General features: G+C 31.7%; 1 protein-coding gene across 2 annotated transcripts in view; it reads left to right on the top strand.

The window, feature by feature from the left end:
- The window catches only part of LOC140432410 (uncharacterized), a 186,861-nt gene extending 168,147 nt beyond the window's left edge, over window positions 1–18,714 (top strand). Inside the window, exons 17-21 of one of the 2 annotated variants that reach the window (XR_011949800.1) lie at window positions 11,244–11,550; window positions 11,642–11,817; window positions 13,184–13,454; window positions 15,410–15,565; window positions 16,354–17,095. Coding sequence is in view for 1 of the 2 variants with exons in the window: in XM_072520288.1 (XP_072376389.1) it covers window positions 11,244–11,550; window positions 11,642–11,817; window positions 13,184–13,454; window positions 18,515–18,671 (911 nt within the window). In the remaining variant the exon portion in view is untranslated. Of the gene's footprint in view, window positions 1–11,243; window positions 11,551–11,641; window positions 11,818–13,183; window positions 13,455–15,409; window positions 15,566–16,353; window positions 17,096–18,514 lie in introns of those variants that run through there. The other variant, XM_072520288.1, reaches the window with a different exon arrangement.
- The last annotated feature ends 2,963 nt before the right edge of the window (window positions 18,715–21,677 follow it).

The following is a 21,677-nucleotide window of genomic DNA, read 5'->3' on the forward strand; positions in this document are numbered from 1 at the left end:
ACGGGTTATGATATATTGCAACTACCTATTGTATCTTCACTCCAGTTCGTCCAGTCGCGACGTACAGCCCCTCAAATGATAGGATTTAACCAATAAAATACAATAAGACAGAAAAATCAAATATAGCAGCATGTCAAAAAGGCCTTAATTATATATCTTCGTTTCTATAAGTCCAATCGTGACGTACAGTATCTCAAATGACAGGATTTAACCAATTGAAAACAATGAAATAAAAAAATGAAATACAGCAACATGTCCAAAGGGCCGTAGTCACGTATCTTCGGTCCTATTAGTCCAATCGTGACGTATAGTACCTCTAATGATAGGATTTAACATAAATAATACAATGGGATAGAAAAATCAAATGCAGAACAATGTCAAAAGGGCCTTAGTTGTGTATCTTTAGTTCTATTAGTCCAATCATGATGTGCAGTACCTCAAATGAAAGGATTTGACAAATACAATACAATGAGGTATAAAAATTAAATGGAGTAGCATGTCAAAATGGCCTTAGTTATGTATCTTCGGTCCTATTAGTCCAATCGTGACGTACGATACCTCAAATGATAGCACTTAACCAATAGAATACAATGACATAGAAATCAAATACAGCATCACGTCAAAAGGGCCTTAGTTACGTATCTTCGTTTTTAGTGGCCCAATCGTGACGTACAGTACCTCAAATGATAGGATTTAACCAATCGATTACAATAACATAGAAAAATAAAATACATCAGCTTGTCAAAAGGGCCTTAGTTATGTATCTGCGGTCCTATTAGTCCAATCGTGACGTTTCGTACCCCAAATGATAGAATTTAACTAATAGAATACAATGAGATATAAAAATTAAATAGAGTAGCCTGGCAAAAGGGCCTTAGTTATGTATCTTTGATCCTATTAGTCCAATCGTGACGTACAGTACCTCAAATGGTACAATTTAACCAATAGAATACTACGACGTAGAAATCAAATACATTACCACCAAAAGGACCTTAGGTATATATCTTTGCTCCTATATTATATGTTATGTCAAAAGAGCCTTAGTTGCGTATCTCCGGTCCTATAGGTCTAATCATGACATATGGAGCCTAAAATGATAGGATTTAACGGAGATAATACGATGGTGGAGAAAAATTAAACATGGCGGCATGTAATAACACCTTAAACTGGCAGCAATAAAACGAATTAACGCACAGAAGTGTGTGACATATTACGTGACAGGATTATTAGCGAATACCATACGATTACGTCATGCATATCTTTGCATACGTCCACTTTTAGTTAACTACTTAGTATGTATTCAGTACTTTGCTTTACGGTTGTTGAGGCATGGGCTCTTAAACAGAAGAATGTTAAAAATCTTGAAAGCTTTGAGATGTGGTGCTACCGCCGTATACTAAAAATAAGTTGGGTGGATAAAATTACAAATGAAGAGGTAATACGCAGAATAAATAACGATCCAAAAGTTATACTGAATATAAAAAAGAGAAAACTTGAATAGTTTGGCCACCTGATGAGAGGACAAAAGTACACATTCCTACAAAATATAATGCAAGGAAAAATCCAAGGACGCAGAAATCCAGGCCGTATAAGAATGTCCTGGATGAGAAATTTAAGAGAGTGGTTTGGCTGTACCACTAACGAATTATTCAAAACAGCAGTAAATAAAATTAGAATCGCCCTAATGATATCCAATCTCCGATAGGAGAGGCACTTAAAGAAGAAGATATGATAAACTCGAAAAATCTCCAAGGTTCACTGTTAGACATATGCCTCCCGTTCAGTGCACACATTTACTGCTCCTTGACGCTGTGATGAGAATGAGATAGGATTTAACAAATAGAATGACAGAAAACTAAACAAGACAGTGTGTCAAACGTGGAATGCGTCGCAGAACGTGAAATATTAGCGTAAAATATCCATTTAATTTTTTTCCTCAGTTGAATAATTCCTGCTGGTATTTGGTCTAAGCTTACTTCTTTTCCCCATTCAAGCTGTTTCATAGCTAATTCTACTTCCTCTTTATAGTGCTCTGTTCATCTGTTTTGGTAAAACATAAAACAGTTGTTTCAGATATCTTTATCGCGTTTCCTTTTTTATCGATGAATATGCTGTCGTTTTCATCTTCTACTATTTCATATAGAGCTACACGATTAACAATTCCAAATCAAGAAAACACAAATAACACTCAGAATTATATTATACAACTAATAGTCGAAAAATGAAGAGCAAGAGATAGATAATCAGACAATTAAGATCAGCGCTACATGATGCACGCAATTCCACATTTGAACACTACATTAGTACATTGTCTAAAGAAAATCATTCACTATGGATAGCAACAAAAACACTTAAAGAGACCTGAACAATACAACCCACCAAATAAGAAAGATGACGTTAGTTGAGGAAGATCAGACCAGGAAAAAATGTCAACATTTTCAGAATACCAGATAATAATAATCAAGCAATAGAACACTGAAAACTTTTGTTTTTAACTGTACGCCCGTGAATGACTTATTATTTTTTAAATAACACTTAATATTGCACTTTTTTATTGTATTTTTTCATCTTTCAAGATAATTCTTATAGGAATATATTTATTTATAACATACGGTCTTATGGTCTTATTACGGCTTTAAGATTATACGACCTAAATGTATCTTGTACCGCACTGCTAATTGAGAATTATGTTTGTAATGCGATAAGAGGTCCGGATATACGAGACACCAGTGACTCATGCCGCACTGATAAAAATCCAACAGGAATCTGCATTTCTATAAAAAAAATAGATTAATTTGTTTTGTGTATTAATTTAGTTTAGTTTAGTCGAACAAGAGTTGCAGTAACAGATTTTTCTAAATATAGAATGTAAACCATATTTCCAATGCTTTGTGAAAGAGAACCAGTTTATAATATTCCGGACGACGTAATAACACCTTATTTTAGAATATTGGTCGTTGAATTAAAATCATTGTTCAAGAAACGAATTATTCATGTGCAGATGTTTTACTATAAAAACATGTAAAACCAAAATCTCGATTAAAAAAGTTGCAACCTGCTACTCACGATGAAACTTAACCCCATAATTGATTTTACAAGTGATACAATGGGTCGACAAAAGACCAGCTTTAATCCTTACAACATTTAAACATAATAGTTGTATCTTGTTTTAATCAAATGAAAAGAAAAATTATACACAAGTACTAAAACCACAAACTATTCTCGATTATAACTTGGTGAAAACGAGTGTTGATTTTAGTGATCAAGTGGCTTCTTACCAAAGCCCAATACGCAAAATTCTGAAGTGATACCGGAAAGTGGCAGTGGAATTAATATTTAATGCCGCATTTAATACCGTAGTAGTCAATGCTAAGTTGCTAAATAATAGAAAACGTAAAAAAAGCGACAACCTCTTATGTTCAGACTGGAGTTCGCGAAAGCATTTGCAATTAAAGAAATGTAACCCTCACGACCAGTTACACCCAAAAATACCATCTCAGGCAAAGCGATGTAGATAATACAAAGAGAAGAAAGTGTACAAGATGTTACAAACTTTTAAGAAGAAGCATGACTAGTAGAAAGTTAAAACATACTGTGAAGAATGTGATGGCAATACTGCAATATGTCTAGTGTGCTATTATTGAGTAAAAACGTATTGTGCCTCAAGTGGCCTATAGTATTGGAAGTCGTAAGTTGATAGTTTCTAGTAGAACGTTTTTATTGTTAATTACCTCCGTAAAAGTGAGTTATAGTATTTATAAAAAGATGGATGTAAATAATATGCCTTCGACATCTAAAAAAGCTAGATGTGAACATAAACGTAGATTGACCACTGCTGAATTACAATCATTGTTAGAAGCATCTGTCGAGGACGATGTAGATTAAATGAATGATGGAAGTGACTCTGATTGACTCTGACGAAATATTTGCACAAAGTCGTTCAGAAAAATCGAGGAGTGCGTTTTGGAAATAGACAACACAAACAGAATTTAAGACTTTTCTCGGACTTATGTTCCATATGGGGACAATTAAGATGAACCGTCTGAATGTGTACTGGAAAAGTATGGGTAACTTCTATAATAGTGTTGACTTGACTAGATAATTGCTCATAGCCCATATTAAGAAATAAGCGAATAGACAATCCTCACTTGTCAAAGAAACTGAAAAAACGTGAAGTGGTCTAAAAACTAAAAAGTCCCCTATTCAAACTGTTTTTAATAAAAAATTTAATAATATGTTTAAGTTTTTTTAATATACCCTAAAACTGAAAGCGCAAAGAATCGATTGCAAGTTACAAAATACTTGTAGAGTCATACTGTTTGGACAAGTACGGTTGTTTAAATAATCGGTTTCTGTCATAAACAAATTGAATAAATTGTAAAATATTTTTTGATCTGCTTGATATTTAGCACACTTTAATGACTGATCAATTGCCATAATTTCAAGTAGCTATATTACCTGTCGTTAGGCAAAAAACAAAGTTATTAACATTTATAAATTACTACAAACATAATATCTTAAAGTTTACGGTTTTTTGAAATTATATCAATTATTTATGTATTTAAATTTGGTATTTCTCTACATAAAAAACTTTTTATGGTCTACAACTTTTATTTGAATTATTTTTCTTTAGAATGTATACAAAACGTTTTATAAGCAAAAAATTTTTTTTTGCCTTTTAAGATTGTTTAAAAAAACAAAGCAAAATCAAGTGTACGTCTTTACGAATTTTTCGTCAGCTACCCCTCATACTATTTAGAATTTAAATTTCTGTATAAGATTTTTTTAAACTATTTAGCGAGGTTCCGTGAACTACTTTCTTTATGTGATTAAGCCACAATTATTGGTCGTTATTGAGATGAAAATTACATTTTTAATTAACTAATATTTAACGTTTTGATTTCCACTATTATTTTACAATAACTTTGTTTATTGTACAAATTATGTAAACATGTGTATACACATTTTGTACAAAAAAACGTTTTTTGAGAACGATTTCCGGAATGGAAATCAAAATTTCAAACATTAACAGGATCACAACCAATAATTAAGGCCTCAATCCCATAAAACCATAATATTTATCTCAAACTATTCATCGATAGCTTCGACTAAACAGGTTGTAAATTGAAATTTATGTAAAATATTCCCCTACACGATTCTCTGGGCAAAAATATCTAGGTTGAATAAATATAACATCTAAACGAAGAAAAAACCCGTTGAGATTGCAACTTGTGAGCAGGTAGTTTCAATGTCGTTCTTTGAACTTGAACCCAAAGCGATCGATATTTAGGTATCTAAAATATTATTTTAAGGATTAATACCGGCAACATCTATTGGCTCTAAAATGATGCCAAATACAGTGATTTTACCGCTCGATGTTAAAACGTAGGTATGACGTAAAAAATTAAATATATAAAAAAAATCGGAATATTGAAAAACCGACAACAGTGCCAAGCCTACAAAGGTGCACTAAACGAACATACACAATTTATAAATAGAAAATGATAGCAATTCTTGGTGATGCTAAATTACTGCAACGTGAAAAGAGTTTAAAAGGATAGCGGGATGTATATATATATATATATATATATATATATATATATATATATATATATATATATATATATATATGTATATATATATAGTAGACTCCCTCTATAACGAGAACTGAAATGGCAGACTAATTACATCGTTATAAGCGGATCTCGTTATATCCAACAACAATAATACTGTGCATACATATGAATATGTAGTTTTCTAAAACATTAACTTTCTATAGTGAAGCCATTCGGAGCAATATAAGATGCTAATAAATATTGTTTGAATGGCGTTTTTGAAAAAAAGTTGTTTACTTTTATTGTCAATGATATACGTTAAAACAAAAAATCTGTATTCTGTAAGTCTGTATAAAGCGTATTTTCAAGAATAACATAAACTATTGCGTCTGCAATTGGAAGAAGTTTGTCATTTACAATCATAAATTGTAAATTTCCAACTAAGAATCATAAATTGTAAGAATTTTATTGCGGGCGGCGCAGTTAAGGGTATTTATTTATAGCTACGGCCGGGCCAAAACGTAAAAAACACGTTTTTCAATCTTATTTTATCTCGTTATAACCAAATTTCCCTCGCTATAGAGGGTAATAGTTCAATAGAAATTTCACGGGACATCTAATGTACCTCGTTATAAGCGAAATCTTGTAATAACCGTGTTCGTTATAGAGGGAGTATACTGTGTATATATATATATATATATATATATATATATATATATATATATATATATATATATATATATATATATATATATATATATATATTAAAGTAGATGACTTTAAAATGATATTGCCAATATTACTGAGTTGCATTCTTGAGACGACTTTCTTGTAGGATAGTTCATTCGATTACATGAAATTAACCCTGACTTAAGAATAGTCATTAGAAAAATTATTTTAATTAATATTTCCAAAGCAATACTATTTTTAGAAACAATTGAATAGGACCCTTTGTTGTTTTTATAAAATCTAATTTGTTTTAAAAAAATTTTTTAAACAAATTAGATAGTTTATTTAACAATTTATTTATTGAACTAATGCATATTCGTAATGTACGCAAAACAGTACATACAAATTAAAAAAAGGAACGTCGAAATCCATAAATAAGAACCAGAGATACAGCTAACAGCTCCTTCCCCTCCCTTCGGCTCCCGTGAGTTTCGAAGCCAGCGATTTTAAGGACCACATTTTGAAGCTTTGTGGACGATTTCATTGAAGTGCAATCTTTTTAGAATTTGGTATGTTAAAACTATCAAGTATGTGCTTTTACAATTTCACAATTTTTGGACCTTTCTCTTCAAGTGATTGACTTTTAATTAATTTTATTTAAGTATAGTTTATAAGAAGAGAGTTTTAATTATATTATTTGTAGATTTGTACATATTTCACTTAAAAATTTGAATCACAATATCTTTTCTAAAAAGATTCAATTGATAAAAGTTAAAATAATATTTTAGTTTCTTCAAATATGGTGCATGAGTAGGATTTAATCTCTAATTTTATATCATGCAAAAATTGAATGTTAAGCATTCTACGACCACGCGGCATCTACATAAGAAAATATTTTACCAAAGTTGCATTTGTTGCCCCACTCTTTCATATTTTAGAAGCAGTTATAGCGCTGATATGATCCCTAGTGGTACAATAAGCAACTAAAATCTTGTTCAACTTATCTATAATGTGTATAATTTCTTCCGAGACTATAAATGACAGTGACAGATCCTTCTATATGCGTCTATATTCTTTGCTAATACTCTAAAAATCATATACGTTTTTTGGTAACCATTTGATGCTAAAAAGAGGTCAATGAGAAAAACTTACTGTAAATTTACAAAGTCGATGTCGAGAAAATAAAAAAGGCACGTGTTGACTTCATAAACAATAAATCAAAAGTAACAAACCACCTGAATCAATCAACGAAATCTGTTAAGGTTGTCGTCTTAGGGGTATTTAGTTTCCTGTAATTACTAAGAATTTATTTTATTGTAGATGACACTATAATAGTATGTCAAAATAGCAGCTGTATTTAAATGTGGGCGCTAATGGGTTAAATAAAAATAAAATTGACGAGCAATAGTCAAAATGAGGTTGAATAATTGTGTTATATATCGTGATTTTGGTCTCCATTAACAAATTTTGAGATATTCTATACTTCATCTAATTTACATACCGTTGCACGTCATCGGCGTCATAGCCCGTGACGTCACATGATACCAACACGAAATATTTAGGCGGTAGGTGTGTTCTTTTTTAGAATCGCTTTGCCGAGTACACTGGCATTACAGCAACTAGACATATTTTATTATATACGCGTAGAACTAATATTTAATGATTTCTATTAATATTAACTTAAAGAAATAGACAACAATATGGTTCATTTAATTTGTATAAATGCATTATAAAGCGTTTTTATGAAGAACATTTGTTCGGAACACACTGTAACTGTAATCGAACGAAGGTGAAATTTTGGCATAAATTGGTAACACTTATTTGACAGCTGCGGTGTTGACACTTTTTGTACTTTATTATTTTAAATTTTAAAGTGAATACCTCTTGTTTTATATTTTTACCTATTTAATAAAATCTGTTCTTTTTAGAACAAAATTAGTGTGTTTTATTTCAAAAATGTCAAAAAAGAGTATAATAATAATTATGTGACCTATTTGATTTAAAATGGATTCAGGATTTTTTTATACTTTGGCAACTATGTCAACTTCGATCTCTGACGTAGATAATGACGTGCAACGGTTTGTAAATTAGATGGACTGTATACAGAAAGGATAGTTTTTTTTTGTTATTTTTTTATGGATGTTCTCGAAGTGGCTACCAAAACTCAAATTATTGTCATGTGGAAATACCAAATATTTAACTGTTTTAACCACTTCAATTTTTTATTATTAGTATTTAAATTTATGCTCTCAGTATCAAGCAAGCTATATTTGTGTTTGGTAGTGAAAACCACTGCATTTGATTTTTTCACATTTAACTTCAGTTTGTGTATTTTCAAATACTTATCAACTATATCTAAAATGTATTTATTTTTTGAATACCTACATCAAAATTTTCATCACTACAACAAATTAGAGTATCATCGGCAAAAAGATTAATAAATTCACAGATTACAAAAATATCAATATTGTTAATGTACAGAATAAATAAAACGGACCTGATGCACTGCCTCTAGGCCTAGAGGAATCCCTGTATTACTATCTATTTCAGCTGAAAATTGGTCTTTAAAACACACTTTCCGTTTGTGATGTTCTAAATAATATTAACGCAATTACTGTACCTGCTATACCATATTGTTTAGGTCTATAAATCAATATTGTCCTATCGATGGTCTCAAAATCTCTTTTTAAATCAAGAAATACACCTACTACGTACTTATTTTCTTTTATCTGAATTACTCTTTATGAGAAGAGAATAGATAATAATGGGTATTTTTTGTATATGGGCGATAGTACTTATTTTTAATACATTAGGAATTCTACCCATATTAAGAGATGCATTAATTAAATTCAGTGTAACCTGCCAATGGTTTCAAAAATTTCCTTTACTATTCTGCAATTTATTGTTTTATGTAATGAGAATTTATCATCTAAATTGCAAACAATTTTTCCAAAATCCTGCATTTTTAAATATAGATTATTATTTATATACCATGCTTCAGAATTTTCAATATGTACTTTGAAAAATACTTTCAATGCTTTCGACAAAATACTGATTAAGACTGCTAGCTATTTCTACGTTGTTTGTTAACCGTTTTGTACCTGTAGCTAGAGTAGTTTGCTTGAGCAAAGATTCGAGAATTTGGCATCTCTCGACTATTGTGATTGATTAATTTTTTAAAAGTTTTCCACATTTGTTTTGGATTGTTTCCGTACCTACCAATTTTGTTAAAATAGAACCGCTCTTTTTTAGCTTTAATATATTTACTACCTCATTTCTATGTCTCTTAAAAATTTGCCATTTTTGTTGTTTTTCAATTACGTCAATACATTTCAAAAAATTTTAATAAGCCTTGTTACGCTGTTTAATTTATTTAACACCTCATAATCAAACCAAGGTAATTTTGATTGAAACTGGCATGTTACAATTGGTGCTATGCTATTGATTACGTTTTCACAATTTTGCAAAATTTCTTGGTAAATGATATTAACATCAACAGAATCTAATTTAAATTGACACATAATAAGACTAGTTTTGATTTTATCCAATTTATGATTACATAAATTTTTAAACTTGGATATATTACCATCAGATAGATTATAACTATTATTATTGGAGATATTTACTGAAATAACGGAATGATCAGTTATTTTTGGACAATCGTGAACACAAGTACTTATATTATTTTGATTAGAAGGCACATAATTTACCATAGTTTTGCTAGTGTCAATAATACGGGTAGGATCACTAATATATTGTTTTATCTCATAAGCCGAAAACAATTTTTTTATTTTTTCGCCACAGAAATTACTAGCCAACATGTCTATATTAAAATCACTAACCAACACACAACGATAGTTTGAAATATATGAAGTATGAAGTATAGTAAATAAATCATCACATATTTCTTCCAAATCTTCAATGAATTGAGCATCAGAACTAGATGGTGAATGTTATAAATATCCCACCAAGTAAACCATAGATTTAAAATCAACTTTTATTACTTTGCACCAATAAGTATCACGCCATTGAAATGTTTTAAAATTTTCAAAATCATGTTTGTTGATGTATAGCATAACACCTCTAGTGTATCTACTCATTGAGTCACGGTGAATATGGCAATAATTTTCAAGTTTCACTTCAATATCTTCAATGTCTGATGTCCTAGTTTCGATCAATAAAATTGTTTTGGGGTTATAGCGAGTTATGGATTCTTGAACTTGATCTCTATTTTTTACTATGCTTTGGGCGTTGAGATAAATTATATCGGAGTTAAAAGGTATAATAGGGTTCATAAAGTGTTTTTTTGGATGGATTTTGAAACGATAGTTGGTTTATTGTTTATGTATCTAATATTTTTGGTAGTATCACCGTTATCAATAGTAGTCTGCAGTTTATTTTTAATCGCTTTATTAAAATATTCCTGTTGAGCCTTCATTTGATAACCAAAATACATATTCTGATACTTGGAATAGCAATTAAGTCTTCGGAGTTAAGAATAACTTTGAGCGGCCTAATCCCATTTCCCATATATTTTTCCAAACGAAACACTTTTAAATTATGTTTGTCAATATTAAACTTATTGAATATTTTCCCAATAGCTGTTGCATCTTCAGAATCATGCTCTGCTTGCGTTTTAATTGTTGGTTCATTCACATTACAGACAATTATGTTAGAAGCCAGACTCTGCCTCTCATATTATTTTTAATTTATTTTCCCTACTTTTAGGTAAATTTAGGGCCCTACTGTTAGGGTCATTACTGTCAACAGAATTTGATGGATTTTTTAAATGTTTGATTTCTAGCTCCATATGATCAATTTTCGCAAGCAATTTAGGAATAAGCTTTATCCCATTCTGACAATTCTCACAATAGAATTTAAGCAATCTCTTACCCTTTATAAGGGAGACTCGATACACTAACTATTCCATGTGCAATAATAGATAAACAAACTCCAGCCATAGTGTAGTATTGCTAATTTTATCGAACACAAAAGGAGTAAGTGCTTTGTCAATTTTAGGTTATGATGGAATTTTTAAAAAGAGAACAGGTAGCCAAAGCGATGGTTGTGCTATCTATTACAAATCAGCCAAAGTTAAAATGGTAGATTATAACCTGGTGCAGTTTTACCAGTCCGACATACCTGTATTGAATAGAGATAATGTAGGCATTGTTGCAAAATTTGTACCAACATTGCATCCCACAAGAGAATTTGTCGTGGCAACCACTCATCTCCTGTACAATCCTCGTAGGGATGACGTGAGGATGGCACAGATGCATCTACTCTTGACTGATATTGAGAAAATGAGTTACAAAAATGATAAAGGGTAAGTTTTACTGTCCTTATTCCATGTATTACAGCTTGGAATAATTATAAATGTTCCCCTTTATGCTGCTATTTTAATCACATGCTTTTAGGAATATACATTACTTGCCTATAATACTTACCGGTGACTTCAACTCTCCACCGCACTCGGACTTATACGAATTTATTACACATGGTGATATTAAGTATGAAAATTTAGCAGAACCGCTTAAAACACCTGGAGATCATAGGAAACAGCAACTTGTTACCTCTTCTTTGGGGATCACAGGTAAATCATTAATTTCTATTTAGTTAAAATATATACCGGCAACACATTGTAAATATTTTACACATTATCTCTTGGAACGAAGTTCCTGTTTTACAAAAATTGTACCATATGTAACCTGTTAAAGAAAAAATAAGTTGTCAAAATGAAACAAAATACTGGTTTTAAACAGAATAAATTACAACTGAAGTTATTCGTCTTCTCTTACGTATAATAAGGTTATCGATTGGTTGTTAAAGTAGTCTCTCCCATTTCTCAATCAAAGCAATTCTTACTTTCTCTGTTTTGAATAACAGGAATTTATGCTCTAAGCCTAGCATGTCCCACACCTGCTCCATCGGGTTCAAGTGTGACGAAGAAGCTGGCCGATTCATTGACCCCTGCATACTGTGACTTTGTAAATAAAGTATTGTATTAATGTCTTTGGTTTTTAATTTTTTACGCCAAAACGTTCCTTACTTTCTGAACGACGAATTTAGATATCGATACTTAATTATGAGATTATTTACCTTTCGGTAGAATTGGATCAGTTGCTAAATTCTGTTGCAATAATTTCATAGTTCGAATTATATTTTTGTAAGCAACTAGTGACAAAGATACAAGGTACAAGGTAATGGCCTCTTCGATGAATTGTAGTTTTATTTGTGAGCTTATAAATTGGGTTTGAACTCTTTTGAGTATGTAGTCTAAATAGAATATTTGCCTCCTCAATTACATTAAGTCAGTTTAAAGTTACGTCGAGTGTACTTATCTATTAGCTACCAATAAATAATTTAGTCCACGACTTCAAATTATTTCACATCGTCCATTGAAATAGGGAAGTTCAGACATAGGGAAATCGAATTTATATTCGAATTATATTATATTCGAATTTATACAAAAGCTGTAATCAAGCTATATGAAAAACCACCTGATATTGACAAATTGGATTATTGTTTTCTTGTTTTTCTTGTTCAACTGTTTTATTGTTAACTGTTACATAATTATAAAAGACAATAAAATGCTTTATTGAATAATTCATGACATTGAAGCGAATCGAGGTATCAAAATTAATTAAAAACAATATATCTTAAACCTAGATGAGGGAATTTTTTTTAAATTAATCTGTTTAATAGAAATAAAAAAAATTCCTGATTTATAGTAAGTTGATGATCACTTGAAGACATAATTTGAGGAAAATATGATCAACCAATCAAAAAACTCTTAATAGTTATAATTTTAAACTATTTTTCACAATCTATACACACACTTCAAAAAATTAGTAAAATTTACTAAAAACCCCATAATTTGGTAGATAACTTTGTTTTTTTTTTTTTAATATACCCATCTTGTCTTTTGTATATATATAGATCTTTTATTCTACTTACAGACAATAGCGAATATTTAAGAGAACTTCAACAAAGGCTCAAAGAATGTTCAATTATAGATATAACCAAAGATAAAGACGATTCAGATCTAGAATCAAGTTCGGATAAAAGACAATGTGATAAATCGCACCAGAACAATAATAAGTATAAGAAAAGTAAAAGCTTGTCACACAATTTTGGTTTAAAATCGGTGTACAAACATGGATCTGGACCAACTGCAGAAGGAACTACTCATCAAGACGAATGGTTGACTGTAGACTACATATTTTACAGGTAATGTATTTTTCCATTTTTTCTTACTAATCCTGATGGAAAGACTAAGATAACCTTTCATATGCCCAAACTATTTATACCTTCTTTGGTGGTGAAGGGTCTTTGTGTACATTGTTTGAATTATTTTGTTTGGATAATGTAATAATGACCATCTTTCTTCTTTTTCAAGTGCTATCTCCATTACTAAATTTCAGAGTAAATTCTCTAAATGGTTGTTTTGAGCTGCCATCATACTCTTCTCTTAGTTTTTCGGCCAAGATATTTGTCCTCTTCCCACCACACACCTTCTGCTCTTTGTGTGTGTTTGAATTTGACCTTGGTTTACGACCAATTGGTCAGCTCAAAATTTTATTAAAATTATCATGTTTGTAGATACAATTTCCTAGTTAGTTGAGATACATAATATTTTAATAGATACTAATACTAAATTATAATGATACTAAATACTAATAGAAAATACTAATACTAATGCCTAATTCGCGCAACGCGAGTATTTTAGTCGAATAGCGAGTAATTTAGTGACGAAACGTGTCTGACCAAAAATTTAGTCGAGTAGATTAGTAAGTAATGAAGTCGAGTTGATCCATTGTATTCTATATTTTTGTCGAATTAGTCGAGTTCATTAGTTGCCGTAAAAATGTCGTTTTGCTGGAGCGAAGAAACGAAACTTTAAAATTCGTTTGTAAATATTTAGAACATGAATCATCATCCAGCCTGAGAAGTCGACTGCTGAACATAGGCCTCTTTCTCGTGTTTCCAACCCCATCTATCTTGCGCCGTTCTCCAGTTTTTATTAAGTCTTCTTAACTCGTCTGACCGATGCTTCCTTATCTTGCCTTGGTCTCCATTCCAATAATCGGTCCATCGCCCATTCGTCATTCTAGCTATGTGCCCTGCTCACTTCTTGAGGTTAAGTGGAGTAGCTCTAGCTAGATTTCGCCTCATGTATCTCTTGTTTGTAAATTTTTACAGACTAAATAAAGGCAATTTATTATTATTATTATTTCCATTTTAATCTGGCTATCCTTTCGATGACGTCAGTCACCCTGGTTCTTCTTCTGATCTCTTCGTTTTTTATTTTGTCTGGCAGAGTTATCCCTCACATGAATGGCTCCATTCTTCTCTCTTCGAGTCTGTTTGGTAGCCGAGGCTTTTGTTAAGGTAAGTATTTCTGCTCAATATATCTACACCGGGAGGACGCATTGATCAAATACTTTTCTCTTCAGGCATGTGGGCAGCTCATTTTTAAAAGTTTCTCTCAATTTTCCATATGCTGCCCACCCAACACCGATTCTTGTCTTCAGTTCATGGGTCTGATTACCCCTGCCAATCATAATTTCATGTCCTAGGTATTTATATTTATCTACGAGTTCTATTTCTTGCCCACCAATACTGATGTTCTGGTTGGGTATTAAATTTGTCATTATTTTTGTTTTCAAGATGTTTATAGTTGAACCTACATTTTCTGTAGCTACAACGAATTCCTGTACCATCTCTCTTGCCATTCCTATATCCTCAGCTACTATGACTATATCATCGGCGAAACGTAAGTTGTTTAGATATTCTCCATCTATGTTTATTCCCTTTGTCAGTCAATCCAAATTCATAAAAGCGTGTTCCAGCACAGTATTAAAAAGTTAAGGTGACATTGGGTCTCCTTGTCTAACCCCCAGCTCTATTTTTATGCGATACTATTAGTATTTAATTTGCATTATAAAATATATAAAACAATCCGCGTACTTGGATTTAGGAAATACAATGAATATACTCGGATTTGGTGAAAAGGAAATCAAATTGAAAATTAAAAACATCAGGTTAGTGCATAATTTTATTATTTTGTTTCAATTTTGATTTTATTTCATATTTATTACTATTATGCAATAAGCTCTTAATTATTATATTACTATTATAGTTTTTGGAAGTAGTTTCACCTAACGAGATCCATTCATTTTTAGATCGACCTACTCGCAGGAGTTAAAAAAATAAAGGACTCCAAAAATACAGGCGCTGGAACTGATGCGGTTTATATTCCTTCAATAAAATGGTTCAGTTTATTGGATGCATCTCTGCGAAAGTTAACCTCAATTCTGACACAAAGTGAAAGTAATTTGGTAAGTACCCACCCATATACGTATACCCATTATTACAATACAATAATTATAATACATTCATCGGTACCTCTGTCTGTCTATTTTGGTCTAGTGTTGGTGACCCGGTAGTTTTCAATGTATCATTCTTGTCTGCCAATGGACAGATTTGCTTCCGACAAAATAATTTGCATATCTTTCCCGACTATCTGTATACCTTTGGGATGAACGGTTACTTAGAGAAATTGGTAGCGGTTGCACTCTGAGAGTCTCTGGCTCATTTCTCCAATTACCAGGAACAATAGTTTCTGCTTCATAATTGTTTGTGTCTACTGTGTATTCATACTATTTATTTTTAAATTTTGTTTGATGGAGCCAATTATGTAAAGCGCAACAGGTCTTTACTATCTTAACAACTTTCATCGGTTTCTCAAACACTCTGAATGGAACTAGGACATGATCATCTGGTAGAACACCGGTCCCTAATTCTTAGTACAAACTACAGTTACGATATACGCTACTATCAGAAACCCTACCATTTCATCCAACGTCTATGCAACTAAAGCAATATTTATGATCTACAACAGCCATTAAGACAATTCCGTTTGTATCTTTGTAATTATAGTACACACTTCCTAATTCAGGGAGTGCTTTAATGACATGTTTGCCGTCAATTGCTCCACAGCACCCTGGAAAGTTCCTTTGTTTTCGAAAACCATTTTCAATTATTTTCCAGTCTGTAATAGTAGGAGTCTGAAAAAAAATTAATGTTCATGAATACTTTGATATTAATCACATTTTGTTTTTTTCAGGCTTGAAATACACTGATGGTACAGATACTGAGCAAAATACTACTGTAGGGTATTTTTTTCTGAACCTACACTTCCTCCTCCACCCCCAACTGAAAAGAAGAAAATAACTCAGCTCTGGGGCATGGTTAGCCAAGTAAAAGAGATAGCAAAATAGTACTGCAGGGGATTTTTTTCAAGAACTTACACTTCCTCCTCCACCCCAAACAAAAAAAGAAGAAAATAGCCCGGCTCTCGAGCATGGTTAGCTAATTAAAAGAGATAGCTGATACTACTAACTCTAATCACTTCGGTAAACAGGTCGGTCTTCAACTGAAGTCTTTGCCCCTACTATTGACATTACAAGCACAAGAACACATTCAACTTTACTTAAATATATTTAAGTACGCATTAATACGCATTTCAACAAAACACAGTCGTCAGCACGCCACATGAGTGCTGCAGAATTACCATATAGCCATTCTTCAATATATTATAATGACATTAGTGACTATAATTTGGGAGATCAAGCCACTGAATGTATTCCCTCGTCCATTTTACTTGCTCTTCATTCTGAACATGGTTCGGATTATCGGCTTTCTTCAAATATGTTTTAATTTGGCAATATAAACAATAACGAAACGCAGAGGAACGTTACAATCATATCAAATGACTCAATTTTAACAGCAATGCAAGACGCTAATGTTGATAATCAAAAGTGATGGGAGCAAATAAAACACTTATAATGAAAATAATACCTAAAAATTTTGAAAATGATTGTATTAATAAATAAATGTTTCATTATAAATCTGGTATAATTATTTAATCTTACGTCAATAAATCTCATTAATGATTCATAGATCGCTTAACCAACTGCTATTATGTTATATTACTACATCCTGTAGTAAGAAAGTATGGATAATTATATATATATATATATATATATATATATATATATATATATATATAATATATATATATATATATATATATATATATATATATATATATATATATATATATATATATATATATATATATAAACGACGAAAGGAACACAATTCGTCAAACTTTCCGTGTATGAGTTGATATCAAGAAACTATTATAAAGTTATTTCTGTATGCCCTACATCTTCAGACATTGACGAAATTCGTGTACCCCCCAACAATAAATTATTAGCAGGACCCTGGTCGTCCTGACCTTTCGGCATACGACCGTTAGTTAGCCACTAGCCCCTACGAGTCCGATACCATTTGAGGGTGGCGCGTTGCACGAAGCATCGCGGGGCTCCACCTTCCCCATAGTACCTGTGTTGCGGTACGCACACCCGTCCGTTATCCCTCCCATCTCCCGGGGCGAAAAGGTGAACGCAGGTCGAGACTCGACCTCGCACGTAGACAGGTAGCTCTTCTCTACCACTCGCGAACCGAACGGAGAACGTCTTCAGACAGTCAGGAAGATACAAACTCCAACATGGAAAGCCAGCGAATGTGTTCTGCTATTTCCACTAATATAGTGTCATACTGAAAAAAGCGCCACTTATTTCGGTAACCTTCAACGAAAACGACTATCGTTTTCTGTCATTTTGAGCTGTAAGAAATGTGTAAAAGATCTACAAATTATATCAAGAGCGTAAATCTTTTACACATTTATCAGGAATATAAATTGTATTATATAAATTATGTTTTAAAGTAAATAGTGATAGTATAAATAAAGACTAAATAAAATAAGTGTTAAGAGCATTTTAATAATAAATAAAATAATGCAAACAAAAGATAATAAAATCGTAATCCAGCTGAAGAAAACGCAGAGGCCATCTGCGAGAGAACTCTCGAAAGAGAATGTATGCTGTGGGGGGATGGCGCAGAATTGAGATGAGGGTGATGGGAGGGTTTGTCTCTGGATCGAGTACACATCTAGTCATGAATGTATAAATGATGTTTCTTATGGACGCGCATGCCTCTCGAGTCCAGGTTAGACTGCGTTATGTGTGTGGCACACTTATGGAAGTGAGTCCTTCAGCCTGTTGATCCATCGAGTCATGCATACTTTGTTTTAAATAAGTTTTGTTCATATTTATTTGATTTAAATAACAAAATGCTTAGATTGTGACCTTTTGTTGGCGTTATTGTTTTTTAAAGATCAATTCTGTTTCAATTTTTTAAACATTATTTATTCTTTATAGCATAAAGAAGAAAAATAAGATTCAAAGTGATAAATTACAACTACTGTCAAGATACAGACTACCCTTATGTCAAGAGTTACAGGGTGTACGAATACCAAACTCTTTTATAGGATCCGATCATTTATCCCTTATTGCGAAATTCAAGTTAGAATTTTGACCAGTGATACTATTTTTATATGAAATATATTTTCCTGTTAATACGTCGTTCGTTTTTTTGTTAATTTAATTATTTTTAGGATGTTGTTGTATTTTTAATATTTCATTTGAATAAAAAAAACGTTAACAAAAGTAAGGCAGACCATCGAAGATAGACTACAGTTACATTAAATTTACAACGAAATAATTCAAGAAGAAACAAACCTTTTGAAATAACGTATGCCAAGAATAATAAATTTTAGCTATTAAAACAAGAGTAAGCGTGTTTAGAATAGTTAATCCGAACCGTTGAGGTTAGAAAGCTTTTGACGCTATCTGGCAGATTTAGAAGGAGAAGAAGGTGAGTTTCTATCGTTGAGTAAAGCTGGAGGAAATGGTAAAGATAGGTGAAATATTATATAGTATGGAGGAGAGAGATATAAGAATAGAACGAACAGTTGATAAAATGCAAAATGATTTCCAGCTAATAAAAGTTGAAATGGCAGAATTAAAAGTTAAAAAATAGCATTAAAATCAGAAAATAAACCACACGAAAAAAGAATAGAAGAGCTAGAAAGAGAGGTAAGAAAGAAAAATATAGTATATGATGTAACGGAAAAATAGGGTGAACAAGAAAATAATATAAAAACTAGTACTTATAAAACATATTGCACTTAAAATCCAAGTTCCACTAAACGGAAATACCGATATAGTACATGTAAAACGCGTTGGTACGGGACCTATACCACTGGAACTTAAAAGCGGTACGAAAAGAATAGAAATAATGAAGCAATCGAAAAAATTAAAAGGAACGGACATTTACCTAAGTGAAGAGTACTCCAAGAGATACAAGACCAGAGAAGAATACTTAAAAAACACAGGAAGCAAGAGAAAAGGGTCGGAAGACATCACCTTAATCATAATAAGCTAAATAACACGATAAAACATATTTATACTGTAGAAAGTTTAGGATATAGAAGAAAGCAGACACAAAGCGAAACTGTGAATAATCTAACACCTCAAGGAAAACCTAGAGAAAGAACATAATATACTGAAAGATTACCAGGAGGTGACGAAAATTAATTAAAAAATATGGCGAAAATAACCAAGACCACAAAGAATACTGGTGCCAATAAACTGGGATATATGTAAAATTGGAACATACAAAATACTCGTCTTACAAAAACAATCCGGCAAACAAATATGGAAAATGCGTCTATGGGATTAAAAGAGACTGTAAATAAAACTGAAGAAAACGATGCTAGAAACATGATGATGAAACTAGCACTGAAAGAGAACAATGAATCAAACAGAAAAATAGAGTAAAACTAGGAATCTGGAACGTGCAAACATTATTGAGACCAGGGAAAATGGAAGAGGTAGCAAGAGAAATGCAAAGATATAGAATCGACATACTAGCACTACAAGAAGTAAAATGAAGGGAGAAGGAAATATCAAAAAGAAAAATTGCACAATATACTACTCGAGAGAAAACCGCAATAAGCGAATCAGCTGACTTTAAGTAAGAGGGGCAAACATTCCATGAGGAATATAAGGATTTGGTGATGATAATTATTGTCTCGAAAAATTGAGAAAATAATTAAGAATCCGCATATAATGATGGACTTACTAATTTTCCGTTTTAACATACAAAAAGATATAAAAGAAGAGCATAATGTAATTTTTATTATCAAAGATTTTCAATCGTACGTGTTGAACAAAGAGAAGATTCCGATTCAGTGATAAAGAATTGATTGAGTAATCAATAGATCATTAATAATAATTAGAAATGCGAAATCAGCTAGCTGAGTAGGTACTAACAATGAGTCTGGCTAGTAAATTATTTCTAGAATCGAGATATTTCACAAAATCCTTAGTCTTGAGAAAACGATCTTATCCAACAAAAATGCTCTCTGTATCTTCACAAAAATAATCTTAAATGTTATATTTGGTCCGTCTTGCATTTGTGGTATATAGTTGAATTCTGAAGATATCCTGGAAGACACACACTACCAACCAAGATGTGTTTATAATGATGAATACAGAGAAGCAACTGTCGAAACTTAGTTAAATGTAGAAAAATTGAATATTTTGTTCACATTATCAAAGAACCTACGCATTTAGAGAAAAGTCTCAGTTAGCCGATGGATTGGCGTAAGATATGTTTCGACCAGCTGTAGATAGAGAAAGGTGTGCACTGAGAACTGTTTATATTGTTTTTGTCAATTGGACTGTGTTTGGGATTTCAAAGATATATATTTCAAATGTGCTTAAAATTATGCTTTATACATCTACCCATTTTGGTAATTACTATTTAAATAGGAATAAGCCACAATTAAAGGTTAAATTAATTTTATTGACGTTTCATTAGAAATTAGAACAAAACATATCAGCTATAATGGAGTTATTAACATTATGTACTGATAATACATATTTTCAACTAAATGATGAATTGTATAAACACAATTTTGGTCTAGCAATGGGCTCTAGTTTATCTCCATTATTTATGGATATATTTATGGAAGATTTTGAGACAAATATTATTTCTTAAACAAAATTTAAAACCCACAGTATGGTGGAGATATGTAGATGATGTATTCTCAATATGGCCTCATGGATCAGAGTTGTTGGACAGTTGGACACATTCCTGAATGATATAAACGATAAAGAAGAGACAATAACATTTACCATGGAAAAAGAATTTAATAACACACTACCTTTCCTGGATGTTTTAATCTCTAAGAAAGATACTGGATATGAGACTCAGATGTATAAAAAACCAACACATACCAACAGATATTTAAATTTCAAATCAAATCACAATATTAATATTAAAAAGGGAATCATTAAATCCTTATATGATAGTGCCAAAGTTACTTGTGCTAACGAAAATTCGTTCTTGGAGGAAAAACATTTGTTAACATCTGTTTTATTAAAAAATGATTATCCTTTATCGTTTTTAAATAAGGAATTTTCAACAATCGACCGAATAAAACAGAACAACTTAGAACGAGATCCTACAGCATAC

This window comes from Diabrotica undecimpunctata, chromosome 1 (genome assembly GCF_040954645.1).
Source record: "Diabrotica undecimpunctata isolate CICGRU chromosome 1, icDiaUnde3, whole genome shotgun sequence".
Lineage (NCBI taxonomy): Eukaryota > Metazoa > Arthropoda > Insecta > Coleoptera > Chrysomelidae > Diabrotica > Diabrotica undecimpunctata.